The 22,736-nt window shown below is 46.5% G+C and overlaps 1 protein-coding gene across 3 annotated transcripts in view; it reads left to right on the forward strand.

Moving 5' to 3' along the window:
• Positions 1-22,736, forward strand: part of LOC102937799 (peroxidasin-like) — a 66,051-nt gene that overhangs the window by 38,247 nt on the left and 5,068 nt on the right. For all 3 annotated transcript variants that reach the window (XR_006285308.1, XM_027822301.3, XM_043526606.1), the window contains 14 exons: positions 20-189; positions 2,076-2,193; positions 4,674-4,843; positions 5,953-6,225; positions 6,382-6,498; positions 8,818-8,976; positions 10,868-10,980; positions 14,924-15,080; positions 16,443-16,551; positions 17,361-17,518; positions 18,534-20,037; positions 20,495-20,629; positions 21,368-21,576; positions 22,305-22,419. Coding sequence is in view for 2 of the 3 variants with exons in the window: in XM_027822301.3 (XP_027678102.2) it covers positions 20-189; positions 2,076-2,193; positions 4,674-4,843; positions 5,953-6,225; positions 6,382-6,498; positions 8,818-8,976; positions 10,868-10,980; positions 14,924-15,080; positions 16,443-16,551; positions 17,361-17,518; positions 18,534-20,037; positions 20,495-20,629; positions 21,368-21,576; positions 22,305-22,419 (3,507 nt within the window). In the remaining variant the exon portion in view is untranslated. The remainder of the gene's footprint in view (positions 1-19; positions 190-2,075; positions 2,194-4,673; positions 4,844-5,952; positions 6,226-6,381; positions 6,499-8,817; positions 8,977-10,867; positions 10,981-14,923; positions 15,081-16,442; positions 16,552-17,360; positions 17,519-18,533; positions 20,038-20,494; positions 20,630-21,367; positions 21,577-22,304; positions 22,420-22,736) is intronic.

The raw sequence follows: 22,736 nt of genomic DNA on the forward strand, positions 1-22,736 counted from the left end.
TTTGATCTATGTCTCACAGACGGCTGGACTCCAATGCCTTGCTCTGTGACTGTGACTTGATGTGGCTGGCCGAACTGCTGAAGAAATATTCTGAACAGGGCAATATTCAGACAGCTGCCACCTGTGAGAATCCAAGGGAATTACAGGGCCGGTCCATCACCACCTTGACAACCCAAGAATTTAACTGTGGTGAGCATGCTTTTATTATTAAATCTATTCACCCAGTGATGCTCAGTTCTGAAGTCAGTGGGATTGCACCGGTGTAAACAAGAAAGGGGGTTGGCTCAGCATCTGTTTTTTTTTTTCTCCCTATGGTCCTGCTTTGCATCCACTTCCACTGCTGAAATGAGAGAGGACTAATGAGGTCAAGTGACTTGATCAAAGTAACATACTGGTGGTTGACAGCACACCTAGAATTTATGCCCAGGACCCTTCTGGCCACTACTCCTTTTCTCTAGCCCAGGTCAGTTCCTTTTCAGCACCAGTGCTGCAAGTAGGAAGATGGAGACTGGTGCTGTCAGCTTCCCAGGTGAATAGACCATTCATTTAAGCTAAAAGAGCACCTCGACTGCAGTCAGTGTTTCTTTGCATATGGGCATCAGTAGAGGCGTCCGTAACCTTAGTTAAATACTCTGTCATAGGTACCGTATCAACTGAGCAATAAGATATATGACATGAGTGTCCCATCAGGGCATGTCTCTTTCACTGTAATAGTGATAGGTCCTGATTCAGCAAGGTACTTAAGCACATGTAGGGTGACCAGATAGCAAGTGTGAAAAATTAGGACGGGCTGGAGGGTAATAGGAGCCCCCATAAAAAAAAAGCCCCAAATATCAGGACTGTCCCTATAAAATCAGGACATCTAGTCACCCTAAGCACATGAGCAGCCCCACTGGTTTCAGTGGGACTCCTCATGGGCTTAAAGTTGGACACAAGCTTATGTACCATGCTGAATCAGGGTCAAAGGCTCCAGAGCATGTGCTTAAATTCATCCCTATTCAGCAAAACAAGAACTGAAGCATGTTTAACTCCCATTGAAGTCCACAAGACGTGAGCATGTGTTTTGCTGAGTAGGGATGGACTGCTGCATTGGGGTCATAGTGTGTAAGCCCATTTTGTAATATAAGGGGTAAGGCCTAGGATATTGTACCCATATTTTCAGCCACTGGGTCAGAATTGGCCTGGGATTGCTTGGGGTGGGGGAGGGGGTGTGACTAATTCATCTCTAGGCTTGGTCTAATTAGGCTTTAACTTCATCCTACCCTGGAGTTCCCCAACACACGTATGTTAGGTCAGTATACACTACCTTATACAAATGCCTGGCAGTTACAGGAGTTGAATTGGCCTATGGTTTTCCCAGAGTTCTGTTCACTCATGCTAGGCCACATCTCACAATACCCTCCAATAGTACCACCCAGCATTTCGCATACGCAGATAGGAAACTTGTCAAAGTCGAGGTACATTCGTTTCATGACTTAGTACAAGCTGGGAAGGTGCTTTCACGGACCGACACCTGGAATGCTAGCATCCAAAACAAAAATAAGGAAGGGGCTGAACAACAAGTTAAGGAACGGAGACAAACTGAGGGATTGGATTTTAGTGACCTGTAAAGAGTTTTGTAACTTGTTAAATCATTGTATAAATACTCCGAGCTGAAATGTGTAACTGTGGGACCACAGCTTCTGTAAAAAGTGAATGTATGTAACCACGCTGCATGAGACACTTCCTGGAGACTGGTATCATATGCAGGGGTGAAAGCAACTTAAAGGACTTACCGGTACGTCGGAGTCCTGAGCAGGGGGCGTGGCCTCAACCGGAAGAGGCAGGGCCTTTTTATACCCTGGCCCTTTAAATCGCCAGCCTGGGGAAGCTGGTCCAGTACGCAGTACCGTACTGGCTTACTTTCACCTCTGATCGTAAAGAATCTTTTTCCTGTATTATGTTCTTACTGGCTTTTAGCAATAAACCTGAGTAATACTGGTTATGATACGTCATAATGAACCAACGTGTGGTCAAGCAATTGACTATACAATTTATCAACACTAGAGTGGGTTTTGGTAAATGATGTTTTTCAGAGAGGCCTCGCATCACCACCGAGCCCCATGATGCTGACGTCAAGTTGGGAAACACAGTTTATTTCACCTGCAGGGCAGAAGGAAACCCAAAGCCAGAGATCATCTGGCTACACAACAAGTGAGTCGCGCACGTAGGCCCTGTGGGAGTGGCTGCTTCCATCAAGCGGCAAACTCCTCAGTTACTGCCTGTGATTACAGGAGTCATTTCACACAAATTAGAAATGCATGTTTCATTAATTGTATTTACCTTCATTTTAGTAGCACTCTCCAATGAGCCTGTCGATAAAGTGCTGTCTTCGTCTCCATTTGAAATGTCTTCCCAGGGTTGATACTTGCCCATAAATGTACTCTGCAGGCTGAAAGAAGTGGTCTCTCAAAACATTTTATTCGCCTTTTGGTGTGCTTGGCGCCACCATGTTTGTGATATATTAACCACTAAACTGCTGTCTCCTGTACTTGGTTTGTCCATGAAAGTGTCAGCCCTTGAAAGGGGAATTATTGTGCTCTATTGTGGTGCAGAGGCTGCAGTGGAATGTGGCAGGGAAGGGGTTAACGCGCCATCCTGCCAGTGCAGACACCGCCGCTGCATGATGATACCAGGTCCTGAAAAGTCATAGGGAAATGCCTGACGACCAAACGTTTGGGGCTTGAGCAGTCGTTCATTCTTCATGTTAAAGTCTTCCTTGCTTTCCTTTGCTTCTCTTTCATGGGAATGTGGGCGAGTGAATAGGATGCTCTTAAAAATAAAACCCAAATGATGAATGTTAGCATCCCTGCTGACACCCTGCAGGCAGTTTCACTCCAGTGCAAATTTTTGTGGCTGAGTTATATTGCTCTCGGAAGAGGGATTTGTGATGGAAATGCTGGCAAGCTCCCACTCAGGGCAGTGCGAATGGGATCACACTAATATATGTTCACCACACTGGAAACCACTATAACCGGGCAGTCATATTGGACAAGGGGAATTAATAAATGCTCATCAGGCACGTTGTTCTGCCTGGCAGATCCATCTATATTTTGGGGAGAGAAATTTCCTCTCCTCCTTTAGTCTTCTGCCGCCCTCCAAGGTTCCATCATGCTAGGACAAATGATATCCAACAGGGTGACCTCCTAACGCTGGCTGGGCTCCAGGAGTTGCAGCTGAATGTTGGGAGAGAAAAAAATACTTCACAGCTCTCAGGTCCTGAAATGGAATTCCCCTGTTTTATTAGGACCCCACAGTGAATTTACACCTAGCTCTTCTCCTACCGAAGAACCTCCAGCCCTGCTGAAATGAAGTTGGCTTCGCGTAAAGCTTTAGGGATGATTCCATCACGGCTACTGCTTGCATAACTTGATGCTATTTTATATGTGCTTTCACTGGTTCTCTTTTAATCTCTCTGCTATAAAAAGATTCCTACTCTTACACTAAACATCCTAAAAAACAAACTTAATACTACAGCTGGGTGAACTTTACCCAAGTGCTATTTTTAATTTTTTTTTCCAAAACTTTGAACCTTGTGAAAAAATACTTTTTCTTAAAAAGAAAAGGAGTACTTGTGGCACCTTAGAGACTAACCAATTTATTTGAGCATGAGCTTTCGTGAGCTACAGCTGTAGCTCACGAAAGCTCATGCTCAAATAAATTGGTTAGTCTCTAAGGTGCCACAAGTCCTCCTTTTCTTTTTGCGAATACAGACTAACACGGCTGTTACTCTGAAACCTACTTTTTCTTAATCATTTTCACGTTTTTCCCTATTTCTCAACAGCTTATAGTGCTGATGGACATTTTTTTCCAAATTTTGAAATTTAAATGAACTTTTTTTATTTTAAATTTTGAAAAAAGGAAGTTTCAACAAAATATTCACAAAATGTTTTGTTTGTTTTTTTTAAAGTAGCTCAGTCTAATGTATTGAATACCATAAAACCTGTCACTTCTCCCTAAGCAAGCAGGGTTTCTGATGGGATTGCTACTAAGAGTTAGCAAGTTAGATGTTATTCTAGCTGCTTAACTGCTATGCTGCATGTTTCAATTTCAAAGACATTCCTGTCTACAGAGACAGGCAACCATTTAGTAGTCATTTTAGAGCAGACTGTCAGGGGAGACTTTACTTTTGTTCTTTCTTCCTTTATAGTTCTCTTTGCCTGCAATAAAGATTCCTCTGACTGAAAGTATCTGTGTATATCGGGGTGGAGAAGCAGTGCTAAAAATCATTTAGATGGTTTTATTGGATCCATTGGTATAATGATATATTTACGTGCAGTATATTATTCACCTGCTGAATATATCTCTGTTTTGAGTTCCAGATAGTGTGTGGTCCTTAGTGAACAAGGGAGAGAAAGCTGGAACTCAAGCTGAGAGGAAACTTGAATGTTTCTGCCTGTAGTTGTTTTCTGTATAAAAGGAATACTAACTATGATTCCATATAATGACAGTTGATGGAAAAATATTTGCTGTCAATTATGGGGAGCTAAAAAATAATTTGAAGAGACACAAACCTAATATTATGCATGCAATAAATAAGTAAATCGTTTGATGATGATGAATAGGGGGAAATGGCAGGGTTTTTCCTCTGTCCCTGCAAACTCAGCCTCTTTGTGCCTGGCTATGCTTTTCAGTAATGAAATTGACATGAAAGACGATGGGCGCCTTAACTTGCTGCAAGATGGAACCCTGATGATCCAAAACACCAAAGAATCCGACAAAGGCGTCTACCAGTGCATGGCCAAGAACATAGCCGGAGAGGTCAAGACACAGGAAGTAGTTCTGCGCTACTTTGGCACTCCATGTAATTGAGCCTGAAAGACTTCTTGATGGTCCAGATTATGGAAGGGAGTCAGTCAGATTAAGCCCTTCCTTTATTTATGTACACTTTGGCAAGTGGCTTCACACGTGGTACTTTGAAGGCTCCTAGCCGGCTGGAGGGGTGTTATGGAGCAAAGGGAGGGATGGTACCGGTGAAGCCATCATTCTATGAATCCACCAGCCATCCCAGCCCCTCAGAAAATGAACATAGTCCATGAAGGCTACTGCTGCTCTGAGCAGCTAGGGACAGGTTCTGCTCCTGCTCCAGAACCTTCAGAAAGAAGGGCCTCCTCTCTGTAACCCTAAAACAGCCCCCTGGATTGTTTCCTTAGGCTGTGCAGGAATGAGGATTTGCCCCAAGGACTCGGCTTATGTAGCAGAGAGAGTCGGGAGGCCCCTATAATTCATTGAGTAAAAGTCCCTGGAATTGTGTTGTTACATTAATTATCTGATGATGTTTATATCTAGTAGCCCCCGTGGTGTGCTAGGCACTTTCCAGACAGGAGTCAGGGCTGAAGTACGTCTTCTGGAGGCAGAGTCCTGAGTCCAGAGAGAGAAGAGGACTAGAGGAGGGGAAGTTTTAAGGGAGGTAATTGAAGGTGGTAAATAGGTATTGGGAATTGCAGGCTTAAGAGTATAACAGTACGGAAGGGGAGGACAAACATCCCAAGAAAGAGGATCTGCACAGTCTCCAGGAACGGGCAGAGCATGGAAACAGAAGAATCGTAGGTTTGGAGTAAGCCAGGGGTGGGGAGGTTTGTAGGGCAACATGGTTTTGTGGATGACAAAAGCAACGGGGAAAGGGAGAGTGGAGTAGAGCGATATCGCAGCCAAGTCAGTGGAGATGCAGAGTGGTAGAGGAGTCCTTCATCTTGCCGGTTTGGAGGTCAGGGAAGGGATGGGTGGAGGGAGGCATGATGACACCAAGCAGACTCTGAACACATTTGAAATGCATTCTGGGTCAAGTCCCACTTTTCAGTGGAAGATTTGTTCTAATTTACCGGTGAAGCTTGCTTTGCCCCATTCTGGAGAGGCCTGCGCAGGAGAGGGCAGCAAGGCCGCTTGTGTCTGAAATGTGTCCCTTGCTTTCAGCCAAGCCCAGCTTCGTGATCCAACCCCAGAACACGGAAGTGCTGGTTGGGCAAAGCGTCACCTTGGAGTGTGGGGTCTCTGGGCACCCGCCCCCTCACGTCATCTGGACTTTGGGCACAGGCTCACCACTCCCGAGCGATTCCCACGTTGCCATCACCAGCTCGGGAGGGCTGTACATCCAAAACGTCACCTTCTTGGACCAGGGCCAGTACAACTGCAATGCCAGCAACTCAGAAGGCTCCATCCAGGCTACGGCAAACATTATAGTGCAAGGTGAGGAACTCTATGACATTTGCTGGTGTTAAGCACTCAACTGCTTATCAGGCTGCTAAACCCAGTGTACTGGGCCCTGTACCACTCTCAGTGGCTATTCCTGTGTGGCTGGGTTTGGTTTTCTCCTACTGCTCTGCCATTGTCTTCTCCCCTCAGATACTCCCAGGTTCCTGGTCATTCCCACTGATCAGACTGTGACTGAGGGGCAAAGCGTGGATTTCTCCTGCACTGCTGAAGGCCGTCCTCCACCTGTTATCACCTGGACAAGAGCAGGTACTCCCCCAGTGTTACTTTCTCCTGTAAATACCCACCAGGCCTGGACGATGATAGCTAGGCTACTGCTCTGGGGCATTCTGCGGCCGATGGTGAGTTATCACCCAGCTGAGCTGAAGTTTTATCACCCCGGTGAGATGTCGGATCCTGCAACATCCTTTGGGCTGGTGGTTGGTCTGGGATTGAGGTGGATGAGTATTGCGTGGCTGTTCCCACCACTCACTGGGGCTCACTGCAACTCTAATAAACGTTTGTTATACTACATGAAATACCCAGGTTCTGATTCACTCTCTCAGCTGCTTCAGGAGTGGCGTTAACGTGGTCCCGCTTTGTCCCTCCAGTGATTGGAAGGCCAAGAGGCCATGACATAGTCCTATAGTCTCTGTCAAGGACATGAAGGATTCTGGTGGGAAAGGGGGAGGCTGATGTGAGAGTACCAGGAGCCTAAGGCAGTCACTGAAACTCTTCCTTAGGGGTCGAAAGAGGCAATTTGGTTTCTGTATCCTGTAAATACCAGTGAGGTCAGTTGCTTCCGTTCAAATGAATTTCCTTTACCTTTGGTGGATTAACTACTGACCTCAGGGCTGTAGCCCTGACTCCACTCTCTAAAGAATGATTGTGCTGGGCTGAGCCTACAGGGCCGGCAACTAGCGGGCATTTGGGGGTGGGTGAGTGGCTACTGTGGCAGGTGGCCTCTGCCAGGCAGCCAGGGGTGAGTGCAGGAGATACTGGTCAGAAGCAGCTCTCCCCCTGGCATTCTCCTCGTCCAGCGCAGCATGGATCAGCACATGGCACAGCCCCGGGGGCAAGGCCAGCCCTGGCCCCAGCCCATCCTGCAGGGTGCTCCCCTGGGCCCGCCAGGGCTCCCGCAGCTCACTGTCGGGGCAGACCGTCCCCAGTCGCAAGTTGCCCCCACAGCGTCAGCGCCTCCCCTGGCTGGGAGCTGGCCTGACCCACCCGTCCCCTCCACCAAGCCGGGACACTGCGCAGGCCAACGAAGCCACAAGCAGGGAGCAGAGCCCGCCTGGCAGGTGCATGCCTCTTACCCTGCCCAGGCACCAGCACCCTCTTGGCCACGGCACCCCACAGCAGTTGCCCACATTGCCCACCTGTAAGGCTGACCCTGACTACATTACATCATCCAGGGTAACATTAAGAATCAGGAAAAGAACAGAGATTCTTAAGCCCGTATACATTCCTAAGTGGAACTGTCAGAAGGAAGGAGGGATTTGGAGACTGCATTTTCTTCACTCCCTTTTCATCATGAAGTCCTTGGCAATGCTGAACCGCAGCCTGTTCCAGTCACTCACCTGGTTTGAGAGAGTAGGGGGCTGGACAGCCCTGGCTCATTGGTGTCACTGCACTCCAGCTTTTGGTCATCACTGGGTTCTTTCTAATGGGAGAGGGTAATAGAGGAGAGAACTTGCCTCTGACGCCTCCCTGGGGTTTCTTTTTTTGCTTTTGAAAACTGACCTTGGGTGAACTTTGAAGTTCTGTGATGGTTCTCAGCACGGCTCCTCGGCACTGACCCCATGTAACCGTGTCTGGGCCAGGAGCCAGTTATCCCTGGCCCAGGGGCCCTCCAGCTTTCCTGATGCTCCACAAGCCATAATGAATTGTTCTGAGCTGGGAAGAATTCCCTGCCGGCACTGTGGCTTCCACAGCAGCAGACCAGCCATCAAGCCAGCTGAGATCTCCTTAACCGGCATGTTCTCCATTTCCTTTAACCCTTTCCTTGTTGCTGCCCGTGTTCCAGGAGCAGCTTTCCTGTAGGATGGATGTTGAATGGGGTGCTGTGCATGAACGAACTTGGTAGGCTGTCCAGCAATGAAAAGGTTAAATAAATACCACTTTAGTGTCTGACCTCCTGTATAACACAGGGCACGGGACTTCCCTGAATTAACTCCTGTTTGAACTACTGCTGGCCCCTTACAAAAACATCCCATCTTAATTGTGGGGAGTCCACCACATCTCTGGGTAAGTTGTTCCCGTGGACATGCGAAGAGCAGCCCAGGATAAAGAGGTCTGGTGGAGCCTTGTTCGTGCCCTAAATGACGCCTGACCGCACAGAAAGGGTTCACGTTCAGACTGAGTTCATAATCATCCATAAAGCAAATTAGGGATGACACTGAGGTAGAAGCAGCAGCTCTTCTTGACCTTGGCTGGAAAGGTGATGATTATGCTTCAGGGCATCAATAACAGGGGTCGGGATTTTTAGAGTGGGAATGGGCAGACTCCAGACACAACTCTCAACCACCCTCAATGAATGGAATAGTAACAAACAGCTTCACTAATGCATCATTCTGCTGTCGCAATCAGGTGGGCCATTGCCAAATGACCGGAGGCACAGTATCCTCTCCACCGGCACCCTGCGCGTCATGAGGGTTGCCCTGCATGACCAAGGCCAGTATGAATGCCATGCCATCAGTGCCATCGGAGTCAAGAGCCTCCCGGTGCAGCTTTGGGTGACACCTCGAGGTACACCAATGCAGGCCAGTGTGTGTGGGAAATACTAGCTGGCAAATGGATTGCATTCACTTTACAGTATGTTGAGTTTGACGCTATCTCTTGAGGAAGGCAATTGCCTGAATTCCTGTGGGATGGATTTCTCTTTGCCTTGGGAGCAGAGGGACCATAGTAAAGTTCCTTTAGAGGATGGGGGAAATACACAAGTCCAGATTCTGAGCCAGTGTAAATCGGCATTGTCCCTTTGAAGTCAGTGATGCTGCCCAGTTTACATCAGATCAAAACTCACCTGACATGAACAGTGCCTGGGAGAGAGGGACTACACACCAGTCCTCATCTAGTTGGTGAGTGTTAGTTTTCATCCTCCTCGTGGATCTTTCACTGAGTGATGCCCTTCCAAAACCTACATTTAAATGCTGAAAAATACATTCAGGCTGTGACATTTTCAAAGGAGCATAATGGAATGAGAATTGGGCATCGAACTGCTTTAGACTCCTTTGGAAATCCCAGCAGAAACCTTTCATTTGGCTTGATGTTTTCTGGTATTTCAGCCACAACCAAAACTGAAACCTTGCATTGTTTAGTTTTTAAAAATTAGCTCTGGGTTCATTTTTTGGTAAAAGTTTTCAGTTTTTGAAAACTAAATTTTTTTAAACCATCCTCTTTATGATTTTGGTTTTTTCCACGAGGGGGGAAAATGTCATTTTTCAAAGTATCTTATAAAAATACTAATTTTGATATTTTCTGTGAAAAATAATTGTCTTTTTTTCCTAGCAGCTCTAGTTCTGGCCCTCTGTATAAGTGGTACATCTTATTGAGAGATCATTGTTCTGAACACTAACTGCCGGGCCAAATTTCATCCCAAATTTAGATTTTCCTGAAATTGAGCTTTTACAAAAGACAAGAATAGCAGAAATATTTCCAAGATTTTTTTTTTTTAAATTCTTATGGAAACAATCTTCTTAAACAAAAAACATGGCCCACAGGGTTTGCCCACCAAACACTGCAGCATTGTGTCCCTGGTGAGACTGGGGGCAGGTCTACGCTATAGGGTTAAATCAACCTAAGTTATGCAACTCCAGCTACGTGAATAATGGAGCTGGAGTTGACGTACGGTAGGTCAATTTATTGTGGTGTCTACACCGCCCTGAGTCGACGGGAGAAACTGTCCCGTCAACTTACCTTACGCGTCTCGTTCCGGTGGAGTACCGGAGTCGACAGGAGAGCAATCTGTGGTCGATTTAGCGGGTCTTCTCTAGACCCGCTAAATCAACCCCTGGTGGATCGATCGCCACAGCCTTGATCCAGGGTAAGTGTAGACATACCCTGGGGAAATGAAACTGAATAAAATCACATGAGAAACTGACTAGCTTCTGTAAATTCATAGATTCAAGTTTCTCTCCTGCATAACATAGACCAGAGAACCTAACTCAGTAATTTCTGCATCAAGTCCACAATTACTGCTTGAGGTAGAGCAGATCATTTAGAAAGAGATTCAGTCTTGATTTAAAAACACCAGGTAAAAAATCCACCATGTAATTGTCTGAGCTGAGAGAAATACAAACAGCAGCAGAAGATGAACAATGAAATTTAAATGAGAGAAGGTTGTTAGTAACAGAGACAAGGAAAACAGATGATATTTTAACTTGACAATGTCCCTTTAAAAGTTGTTTGAGACAGCAGCAGGTGTCTGGGAGCCTTAGTATCACTCACTGGTAAGATGTTAGGTTTCAGAGTAGCAGCCGTGTTAGTCTGTATCCGCAAAAAGAAAAGGAGGACTTGTTCTAATATCTCTAAGGTGCCACAAGCCCTCGTTTTCTTTTTGGTGAGATGTTACCTCTCACAATTGCCCCTAACGAAGACATTTCTTGTATTTTTTCCTCTGTTTCTTCACACTAAACAGTGATCCCTGTGTTTCTTCACCCGCCACAAGATGTGATAGCTGAGACTGGGCAGGATGTTGTGATCACCTGTGCTGCCCAAGGAGATCCACGACCCACCATCACCTGGGCCAAAGTAAGAGAACTTGGAATTCCACAGTCACCCTGTACCCAGCTGATAATCCCCACACAGCGGTGTTCCCGATACTGTCTCATTACTAGAGCAGAGTGAATAATTGATTTTTCGGTTCAGTAGCTGAGCCAAAAATATCTGAAACAAATTCGGTCAGTTTCAAACTGAAACTGAATTTGTTGTTGTTGTTTTTTCTGAAAGGAAAAACTTGCATTTGGGTAGAAAAGAAACATTTCTGATGTTGATTCGAATCAACGTTTCAAAACTAAATGTTGAGTCAAAATGACAGTTTGAAAATAGTTTGTTTTTTATTTTTTTTTCAAAACGAACCATTTCGACACTTCCCAAATCTTTGTTTTCAGTTGGTTGTGGGGTTCGGCCGACATTCTTCACCAAATTTGACTGGAATTCATGAATATTTTCAGTGCCCCCCCCAAAATGCATTTTTCTGCGAAGTTACTGTTAACAAACAAAAATTCAGTCAGCTCTAGTCATTACCTAATGCTGTCATGGTATTAAATAAGTTTGCGTAGTAAATATGGGAGAAGATACATTTGATGGAAAACAATAAGGTTTTGAGGAACTAAATTTTCCCAACAGGATTTTTATATGTCAGATAGCTGGGTCTTTAGCAATGTGGATTGTCCTTTCCATTTTAACAGCCTCCACTTACCCAACCTGTGACTTGAGTGATCTCTGACACTCCCAAAGACGGGATATTTTAGTACAGTACAAATTGTCCTTGTGTTCGGGGGTCTCCATTGGTGGGAGCGGGCTGCATCACTAATACATTACACTTCTACTTGGCTCTGGGTCTGACGTGGAAGAGCTGTGCTACTAAGGTAATGCTACAGAGAGGCTGGAGCCTGGCAGCGGTGAAAAAGAGGTTAAATTTTAATTAGATTGGGAGTTCTCTTGGACACAGACTGTCTTCCTTAAGCATCTGCTGAGTTTCAGTGAATCCTGGGAGGAGAGAAAAAGAAGGGATAGCTGTAGCAGTTCAGTTCAAATAGGAACTGAAACTTTATTATTTGTATTATTATTATTATTGTTGTTATTTTATTTTATTTCTATTATTTATTATTGCTGTTTATTAGTTGTATTACGGTAGGACTTGGGAACCACAATAAAGATTAGTACCCATAGCGTTAGGCGCTGTACAGAATTCTATGGGTCTGACTCTTCTCATTTAGGGCTTGTCTACATAGGGAGCTATTCAGGAGCAGTTATTTCTGAATAACTCTGTGTGTGGGCCCTATTACTCTGGAATAAGGGCACCTTGTTCTTGTTTAGCTTAATGCACGTGAAACTTTGTTGACTTCAGTGTGGTTAGTCCAGAGTTACACCAGTGTAAATGAGAGAAGAATCAGGTCTTACATATCCCTTGGCTTCAGCTGGAAAACCAAGAAGAGACACCACAATCCAAAGAGAAGGGCTGCTCCAACTTTTGTGATTCTATCGCTAGTCTCACAGTATTTGACGTTTTACTTCTTTGTAAACTACTTTCAGATCGGCTGATGAAAAGCACTATGCAACAGCTATGTATTTATTTATTTATTACCCAAAGCCCCAACTCCTGGAGACAAGCAACTGCATGAGACTCTCATTTTCATTTATTTTTTAAAATAAGTTGCTAGCCTTTATGGTTGCAAAGAAAAGATTGAACATGTGACCTGAGTGTGACCTGAAGGCTCAAAACTCAGAAGGCAAAGTACAAAACCCATAAATTTATTTCTTTTAGCTCTCATGATTTTATCCCAGTCTCATGACTTCTGGGGGCCTGACTCAAGATGTTTGAATGTTTGGAGTTCTTAATACTGGAAATGTCTCACCGCCCCCCCCCCCCAAAACCACGATGGTCTGAGATCTCATGAGAGAGCCTGTTCCTCTAGAGGTTCAGAAAAACCTCTAAATTTTGATTCCTCAGCTGAACCAAACCTGTTGAGACTTATCCCTTGCTCTTCTCAACTTTTAATGTCTGTATTACAGCATAACGATCCCAGCTTCCTGCCTCTAAGCTAGTATAGAATCTGGAGGAGAAAGTAATACGTGAAATGAATGAATGTATATGGATTGTAAGAACAGCCATACGGGGTCAGACCAAAGGTCCACCTGGTCCAGTATCCTATCTTTTCACAGTGGCTAATTCCAGCTGCTTCAGAGGGAATGAACAGAACGGCACTTATTGCGTGATCCATCCACTGTCATCCAGTCCCCGCTTCTGGCTGTCAGAGGCTTAGGGACACCCAGAGGATGGGGTTGCGTCCCTGACCATCTTAGCTAATAGCCATTGATGGCCCTGTCTTCTATGAACTTATCTAGTTCTCATTTGAACCCAGTTGTACTTTTGGCCTTCACAACATCCCCTGACAGTGATTTCCACAAGTTGACTGTGCACTGTCTGAAGATGTACTCCCTAAGTTATGTTTGGTTTAAATCTACTGCCTGTTAATTTCATTGAGTGACTCCTGGTTTGTGTGTTATATGAAGAGGTAAATAACACTTCCTAATGCACTTCCTCCACACCAGGCACGATTTAATAGACCTCTATCCTATCCCACCTCAGTCATCTCTTTTGCAAACTGAACAGTCCCGGTCTTTTTCATCTCTTCTCAGATGGAAGCTGTTCCAGCCCCCTAATCATTTTTTTGCCCTTCTCTGTACCTTGTCCAACTCTAATATTACTTTTTTGAGATGAGGCAACCAGAACTGCGCACAGGATTCAAGGTGTGGGCGTGCCATGGATTTATGTATTGGCAGTATGATTTTTTGTATTTTTTTTTTTATCGATCCCTTTCCTAACATTCTCTTAGCTTTTTTGACTGCCGCTGCACACTGAATGGATGTTTTCAGAGAACTATCCACGATGACTCCAAAGTCTCTTTTTTGAGTGGTGGTAACTAATTTAGACCCCATATTTTTGTGTGTATAGTTAAGGTTGTTTTCCAATGTGCATTACTTTGCATTTATCAACACTGAATTTCATCTGCCATTTTGTTGCCCAGTCACCCAGTTTTGCGAAATCCCTTTGTAGCTCTTTGCAGTCAGCTTTGGACTTAACTATCTTGAGTAGTTGTGTATCGTCTGCAAATTTTACCACCTCATTGCTTACCCTGTTTTCCAGATGACTTATGAATGTTAAACAGTTTTGGCCCCAGTACAGATCCCTGGGGGACACCACTATTTACCTCTCTCCAGTCTGAAAGCTGACTATTTATTCCTACCCTTTGTTTTCTATTCTTTGACCAGTTACTAATCCATAAGAGGACTTTCCCTCTTACGCCATGATGACTTACTTTGCTTAAGAGCCCATGGTGTGGGACCTTGTCAAAGGCTTTCTGAAAGTCCAGCTATACGAGATCCCCTGGATCACTCTTGTCCACGTACTTGTTGATCCCCCAAACAATTCTAATAAATTAGTGAGGCATGATTTCCCTTTATAAAAGCCATGTTGACTCTTCAACATCACGTTCATCTATGTGTTTGAGAATTCTGTTCATTACTACAGTTTCAACCTTTTTACCTGGTGCTGAAGTTAGGCCTGTAGTTGCCAGGATTTGCCTCTGGAATCTTTTTTAAAAATCGGCGTTATGTTAGCTACCCTCCGGTCATCTAGTACCGAGGCTGATTTAAGCGACAGGTTGCATATCACAGTTAGTAGTTTTGCAATTTCATATCGGAGTTCCTTCAGAATTATACAACCGACGTTTGGAAGCAGAGGGAGGTGGGAAGCCGGACAAGAGTGTAACTAGCCAAAAGAATTGCTGGGGGTGGGGTGAAAAGGACTGATACTGCTTTCAAATACCTTTTCTGTGTTGCACAGAGATCTCCTGACATCTGCTGGCCATGTCGATGAATGACAACTGTGTTTGTTTCCTAGATAGAGCAGAGTCTAGACTGAGGGATTATCTCTGAAACATCTTCCTGTCTTTTGCTCATGCCACAGGAGGGTATTCAGATCACAGAGAGCGGCAAGTTCCATGTAAGTCAAGATGGGACCCTTTCCATTCGAGACCTGGGAGTGGCTGATCAGGGCAGATATGAGTGTATAGCCAGGAATACCTTTGGATTCACGTCCAGCACCATGCAGCTGACCATCACTGGTACAGTGTATCTTGGCTTTATCTTTGCAATGTTCTCTCTTTCTCTTGCTCTACTTACATATTTCCTGTGTGGATGCCTGTACTTTTAGAGAACAGTTATGTCGCTCTGTTCACTTCCTTATGGGCAGGTCATTCAGACACCCAGGCCTTGCAAAGGGTGGGCGAATGAGAATAGCTCTGCCAATAGAATGACAAGTTTTTAAACGCTTGCTTATAACCCTAATCCATTGGGGAAGGGAGGCATTCTCCATTTTTCACACTACTGCTCTGGGTAAGAAGGAAGGAGAAGCAGGGATTGTAACAAAGAGCCGCCAGAGAGGTAACACTCATCTGTCAATCAGCCCGCAGGTCAAGCGTCATGGTGGTAACCCTTGGAGGGAAGGGAAGAATCGAGGAGGCAAAAATTGGAAGCAAAGCAAGGGCGGTTTAAAAGCATTTCTCCAGCATGCGGGGGTGAATAACGTGCATAGCCAATCATTTATTTAGCCTCCTTCTCTGTGCATGAATTGACTGTGAGGCGTTTAGGATGCTGTCTAACTTCTTTGATTTTTGAAATTACTCACAGGATAATTAATGTGATTTGTCCATGGTTGGTAGCTTGTTTCCCAACAGCGCACATTGCATGTCAGTCCCCAATGTCAATATCCAAATTTGAGCTGTGTTGATTATCTTTGGCGTGACGTGTTGGCCACAAGGTATTGTCTAGTTCTTGAGTGGGTGGGGGGAACGCTTAGGGTATATCTGATTCTGCACAGCTGTCAGGAGGTGCTTTGATGTAGCTAGTCCCACTAAAACCAGCACTGAAGCTGTGGCAGCATGGGCTAGCCATTCAAACACATATCCAGTATTTTTGAGCAAGCTAACTAGATTAAAGCTAGCTCAGGCATGTCTACACATGGTACAATCACACCTCCCGATTGCAGTGTAGACATACCCTTAGAATCAGGTTTCTGAAGTGCATACTCCTGCGTATGTTAAAAAAAAACTCACTCTTGCCATGAATGTACCTGTCAGTTAACATGTTCTTTAGAAGATCTGTGAACGTGAAAGTGGGGCAACTACAGCTGAAGCAAATTCAGATACCTTATGCAAGTGAATGTTCACAGACCAAAATCTCCCAAGGGCATGTTGTCATCCTGCGGTGTGGTCTCTTGTATGCTGGTGCAGTGATTTCAGTTCATAACTATCCTGCAAACTGAGAGACAAACCTACTCCAAATTATTTATGATGGCACACGGCAATGAAGTTCTATTTTTTAGTGGACACTGATGCACAAAAGCCTCACCAAGTTCTCTCAGGGTTGGAAAACCAAAGTAAAATGAAGTCATTTAATTTCCTCATTCTCTCTTGATTCCTTGAAAGCCACGGACGTTGGTCGGAGTGGTGACACCTTTGTAGCCACATCAATACAGGAAGCCATCAGCAGTGTGGACCATGCTATCAATTCAACGCGCACCGAGCTATTTAGCAAGTAAGCCTGCCTGGGGATAAGATCTGAGCTGCAGAAGCGACAGCAGATGGAGATCAGAAATATATTGAGTTGGAGATGCTCTGAAAGCATGTATTATACCTCATTGCTATTATTCCGTCTCAGGTTTCGGGTGACCCAAGTTAATAAACATAGACTCCTCTATAGCAGGGTAAAAAATCATAATGGGGAGACCCGTTTGACTGTAGAATTTTTACAAAGGACCCCCTTGAGACTATTTTGTAGGCGACCGTACAACTGGAAGAGGAATGGAATTGTAATCTTGAGCTGTTCAGAGACCGAGCACACACGGAAATAAAGGGACAGCACAGTCAGTACATAAATGCAGATGACTTAGTTCAGTGTGTGGCAGTGGAGAAGGCCAAGAAATATGTATCTGAACTTTTTTCTGGATAAAAAGTGGCTTAGATTAAATTGAAATTTCAGAAACAATTCATTTTAATTGAACATTTTGGGGTTTTCATAGGAAAAACCAAAAAAATTTGGCCTTAAACCAAAATGTTATGGTGTTTAGGTGCCAAAAACTGAAACACATTTTTGAAAGTATGAATAATTATGAAAATGTTCATCAAATTTTGTCATGGGGGGACAGGGGTGGGGTGGAATCCTTTCCTGATCAGCTCTAGGAAGCAGAGAAGTTGGATCACTAACATGAATACTTGTTGGGATATGTCTCCTGCATAGGTCTACACTGTGACCCAGGGTGCCTGAAACATCTTGTTAACATCAGGGAAATATTCATTTCAGTAATCAAGGATCCCTTGTAGCCCACTTTTAATTTTCTGAAACAGGCGACCCAAAACTCCCAATGACTTGCTGGCACTCTTCCGTTACCCCCGGGACCCTTACACCATCGAAACAGCCCGGGCTGGCGAGATCTTTGAAAGAACCTTACAACTGATCCAAGACCATGTCCAGCAGGGATTGATCGTGGACATGAATGGCACGGGTATGACAGGTTATTACTGATCCGACAGTAGAACATCAGGAAATTCACAGGGAGAATAAAGTTAAAAAACAGCAACGCCAGACTGTTGCAAGGTGGGAAATCAGACCATTGTACTAAAAGTTCAAAACACTTAAATATCAGTAAGGGACTGTCCAGGATCCAACACCAGTGATTAACTCTGCCCCTTATCCTGACCATAATCTTCCATCCAACTTTCAACTATAGGCATGAACAGCATAGAATGCCCTGTAAAGTGGAAAGCGTAGCCCAGTGGCTAAGGCCTGGGTTCACTTCCCCACTCTACCACAGACTTCTTGAGTGACCTAGGGCAAGTCACTTAGGCCTGGTCTACACCTCAAACTTAGGTCGGCCTAGCTACATGTCTCAGGGCTGTGAAAAATTCACCCTCCTGAGAGACGTAGTTAAGTTGACCTAAGCCCCGGTGTAGACACTGCTAGATGAATGGAAGAATTCTTCCATCAACCTAGCTACCGTCTATGAAGGGGGTGGATTTACTACAGCAATGGAAAAACCCCGAGTGTTTAGACAGAAGCGGAGTAGCTGCAGTTATGCTGCTGTTTGTAGTGCTTGTAGTGTAGACACCGCTCCGGTCTGTCTCCGTGTCTCGGTTCCTCATTTGTCAAGTGGCGATAATGCCTTCCCGCTCCACAAGGCTGCTCTGAGGATACCTACGTTAAAGATTGTGAGGTGCTCACCTGGGAGCCATCTAATGACTATAAACACACAAAAACAAACCAAATGTACTAGAGCCTGGAACGCAGGCCCAGACACCACGCCCTCTTTGTAATGTTTATGCCAAACCCTGCCTCTGTCCACCACTCCATGATAGGGCCAGTACCTAATTATTCTTCATTCACCCTCCCATAATCACAGGCCCTACATTCCACATACCGGCCAGCCATCAAATTGGCCTTTTCCAGCCCTCATGTGGGGTGGCAGGGTGTGTCTCTACAATGGCCATGCTCTAATGTGTTCTTTTGGGGTTCCCTCACAGGCTACCGCTACAATGACCTGGTCTCCCCTCACTACCTGAACGTGATCGCCAACCTGTCTGGCTGCTCTGCCCACCGCCGCACGCCCAACTGCTCTGACATCTGTTTTCACAAGCAGTACAGGACCCACGATGGCTCCTGTAACAATCTCCAGCATCCCATGTGGGGTGCGTCCCTCACGGCCTTCCAGCGCCTCCTCAAGCCGGCCTACCAGAACGGCTTTAACCTGCCACGGGGCTTCTCTTTGGCGGAAGACTCCAGGGAGCTGCCCCTGCCGCTGCCTCGTCTCGTCTCCACAGCCATGATAGGGACAGAAACCATCACCTCCGATGACCAGTTCACTCACATGCTCATGCAGTGGGGCCAGTTTCTGGACCACGACATGGACCAGACGGTGGCAGCCATCAGCATGTCACGGTTCTCGGACGGGGCACCCTGCAGCGAGGTGTGCACCAATGACCCTCCGTGCTTCTCAGTCGTGATCCCGAAGAATGACCCCCGGGTGAGGAATGGGCGCTGCATGTTCTTTGTCCGCTCCAGCCCTGTGTGCGGCAGCGGGATGACCTCCCTGCTGATGAACTCGGTCTATGCCAGGGAACAGATCAACCACCTGACCTCTTACATCGATGCCTCCAATGTCTACGGCAGCACAGAGCAGGAGTCTAAGGAGCTGAGGGACCTGAGCAGCCAGAGAGGGCTGCTGAAACAAGGGCAGGTGGTGCTCAGCTCGGGGAAACACCTCCTCCCATTTGCAGTGGGGCCGCCCACCGAGTGTATGCGGGATGAGAACGAGAGCCCCGTGCTGTGCTTCCTGGCAGGGGATCACCGTGCCAACGAGCAGCTGGGCCTCACAGCCATGCACACCCTCTGGTTCCGGGAGCACAACCGCCTTGCCACCGAGCTGCGGGCCCTGAATCCCCACTGGGATGGGGACACACTCTACCACGAGGCACGCAAAATGGTGGGCGCCCAGATGCAGCACATCACCTACGCACACTGGCTCCCCAAGATCCTCGGGGAAGCTGGTATGAAGGTGCTGGGTGAATACAAAGGCTATGACCCCAACGTCAATGCTGGAATCCTCAATGCCTTTGCCACCGCTGCGTTCCGGTTCGGACACACGCTGATCAACCCCGTCCTGTATCGGCTGAATGAAACCTTCCAGCCCATTCGCCAAGGCCACGTCCCCCTCCACAAGGCCTTCTTCTCCCCTTTCAGGATTACCCAGGAAGGAGGGATTGATCCTCTCCTCCGTGGTCTGTTTGGGGTCCCTGGGAAAATGCGGGTCCCCTCCGAGCTCCTGAACATGGAACTGACTGAGAAGCTCTTCTCCATGGCACACTCTGTCTCACTGGATCTGGCAGCAATCAACATCCAGCGTGGAAGGGACCACGGCATCCCCCCATACAATGACTTTAGGGTCTTCTGCAACCTCACGTCGGCACAGGAGTTTGAAGACCTCCGGAACGAGATCAAAAACCTGGAGATCAGGGAAAAGCTCAGGAGGTACTGTGGTTTGGACCATGAGATCAGTCTATCAATGGTATTGCCTCCCCTAGCACCTATCAGCTGATCTGCTCTACGGTGATGGGGTTCAGAAGCCAGGGTGATGGCTGTGGTATAATAATTAGAATACCTGGAGATTTCCAAGCGAGCAATCCCTTACTTCTCAACCTCTAGTACTGTATCAGGGGATTGGTATGTTACTCTTTGGGTTTCAACCTAAGTCCCTGGTAGCTATTTTCCAAGAGGACTAAATTGCTTGTTGTCTGTCTTGGTTACTACTCCTTGTTGCTGAGATAGGCCCTCTCTTCTGTCGTCTAGGTAGCTCACAATAGTTACTGTCCAAATGTTGCCCAGATGAGCTCCTTGCACCCAGATTCCTTTGCAAATGAAGCAAAACTCCAGCCGAGATCACTTTCTGCCCTCTGATAATCTTTTCCTTTTGCCTCTCACTATGCAGTTTATATGGGACTACCAAAAACATTGACCTGTTTCCAGCACTGATGGTGGAAGATCTTGTCCCTGGGACCAGAGTTGGACCAACACTGATGTGCCTGCTAGCAACGCAGTTCCGAAGACTCAGAGATGGGGATAGGTAGCATCACCTCTGGTCAAACCAAAACCCCCAGTATTCTGCTTGGGGAGATCACTCCTCCTAGGAGGACAGGGAAGGAGCAATTCCTGATTTCCCCTGGGTTCAAAGACTGTTTGGTTCTTTGGGTAGGGGAATAAGGAGTTAGGGCAGGCTCTGTTCTCCTCCCTTCTGTGTATCTGCTCAAGGACTTATGGCAGTACAGGCATCTTATCTTGCTCTTAGTTAAAGATTAATTCACATGGGCTTCATTGGTATTTTCAAGGTTTTTAAGTTATGTCATCTGCTGTCTCTGAAGTGGGAATGCTAGAAAAATACAGGTGTGGGACAGGGTTGGGAGCTTAATTCTGAGCGAATTTACTGCATGTGATGTCAGATGTGCCACCAATCGCCCTGGTTACCTACAGAGAGAATGCGGGCAGGACCTGTGTGAGCCAGGGCATCGCAATCCTAACCACTACCCTATAGCTATTACCGTTCTGAGCTTGTCTTGGGATGGAACTGGTTATATTACGTACCCCGTAGAGAGGGGAAGGGTCGAACTTGAGTAGTCACCTTTGAAGGCCTGTGAGACCCTCAGACTCAAGTCCACTTAAACCACAAATTAAACTCAGGTCCTGAAATGCAAATACTTGTGCCCTCCCCCACCCGGCCTGGCCTTTCCCCCCAATTTTGGCCTCTCCTCGCCCAGCATTACTGCTTGTTAACCTCGGTGACACCATGGATTGCAATTCCCTGTAGGTTTTGGTACAGGAATCCTGGAGTCTTCACCCCAGCCCAGGTGACTCAGATAAAGCAGACGTCGCTGGCTCGCATCATCTGCGACAACAGTGACCACGTCCGACAGCTCCAGAGGGATGTGTTCCGGGTGGCATCCTACCCCCAAGGCATGGTCAACTGCGAGGAGATCCCAGCCGTCGATCTCCGCATGTGGCAGGACTGTTGCGAAGGTGGGCGCAGTGCCGCTGTTGTGCCGATCGGCATGTGGGTTCTGGTTGGGATACTCTCTCTAAAAGAGATACAAGGGATGGTTTTACTGTCTACACAACTCCTCTGCAGCAGTAAGTCACAGCTCATTCTCGGGCCTCCTGCTCTTGGAGTGATCACCTGGGACCTTTTGAAGGAGCAAACTTGGGTCTGTCGTCTCCATAGGGAAGGATGCAGAAGATGCCCTGAATAAATTGTATGTCCTTGAAAAATCCATTGGCCAGACTCTTTATTAAGTTAACTTATGCTACAGCCTGGGCACCCCTCCTTGCTGGTGCAGCTGTGCCCCTGCCAAGCCCTGTACCCCGGCAGGTCCACCTCCCTCCAGCATGTCAGGGGAGGGGAGAGGGCATGGTGAAGCCACACTCAATGACCTCAACCCTCCGCTGGCACCAGTGGCTGCAGTTCTAAGTGGCAGTGGGGGCCGGCGCTCAGAATCGGGGCATGGAGCTGGCGCCCCTGATGCTCGCGCCCCTACGTTGAATGGTGCTCCAGCCCGGGGGAGGTTCTTGCTCCGTGTGCTTGTGCAGTGGAATGCACCAACTCAGAACTGCTTGATGTAATTGTTATAGCTGCATGTAGGATGATGAAGGCTTATGCTGAGTGGGGAGATTGAGGGGGCGGAATTCAAGCAAAAGGGCAGGACTTCCCGACTGAGCATCGCTCCAAAGTCTCCTTTCCCTTCCTCCAGACTGCAGAACAAGAGGGCAGTTCAGTGCTCTTTCTCAGCAATTCCGGAGCAAGAGGTCTCCCGGCTTCAGCTACCCAGAAGAAAACCCTTCTACGCACAACGCTGCCATCCCCAGGTGCAGTGCCTCTGCGTTTTTCACCTTCCCTTTCTCTACTGTCACAAAATTTGTCATTTTTTGTGTGCGCCTGCATGTGATCATTTGAAATCTGCCAACCTGAGCTGAGGACTAGAGTGCAGGGATATTTGCAAAATATACATGAGTCTTTATACATGACTGAATAAACTGTTCTGTGTATGTAGAGTGCTGGATTCTGCTAAGATCAGAGCTATGGTGCTGTTTAAGGAACTATGATATTGCACAAATACAAACTCTGAGCCTGATCCAAAGCCCACTGGAGATGGTAGGAGTCTTTTTGTTGATTTTAATGAGCA

The sequence above is a fragment of the Chelonia mydas genome, chromosome 13 (genome assembly GCF_015237465.2).
Source record: "Chelonia mydas isolate rCheMyd1 chromosome 13, rCheMyd1.pri.v2, whole genome shotgun sequence".
In the NCBI taxonomy this organism is placed as follows: Eukaryota; Metazoa; Chordata; order Testudines; family Cheloniidae; genus Chelonia; species Chelonia mydas.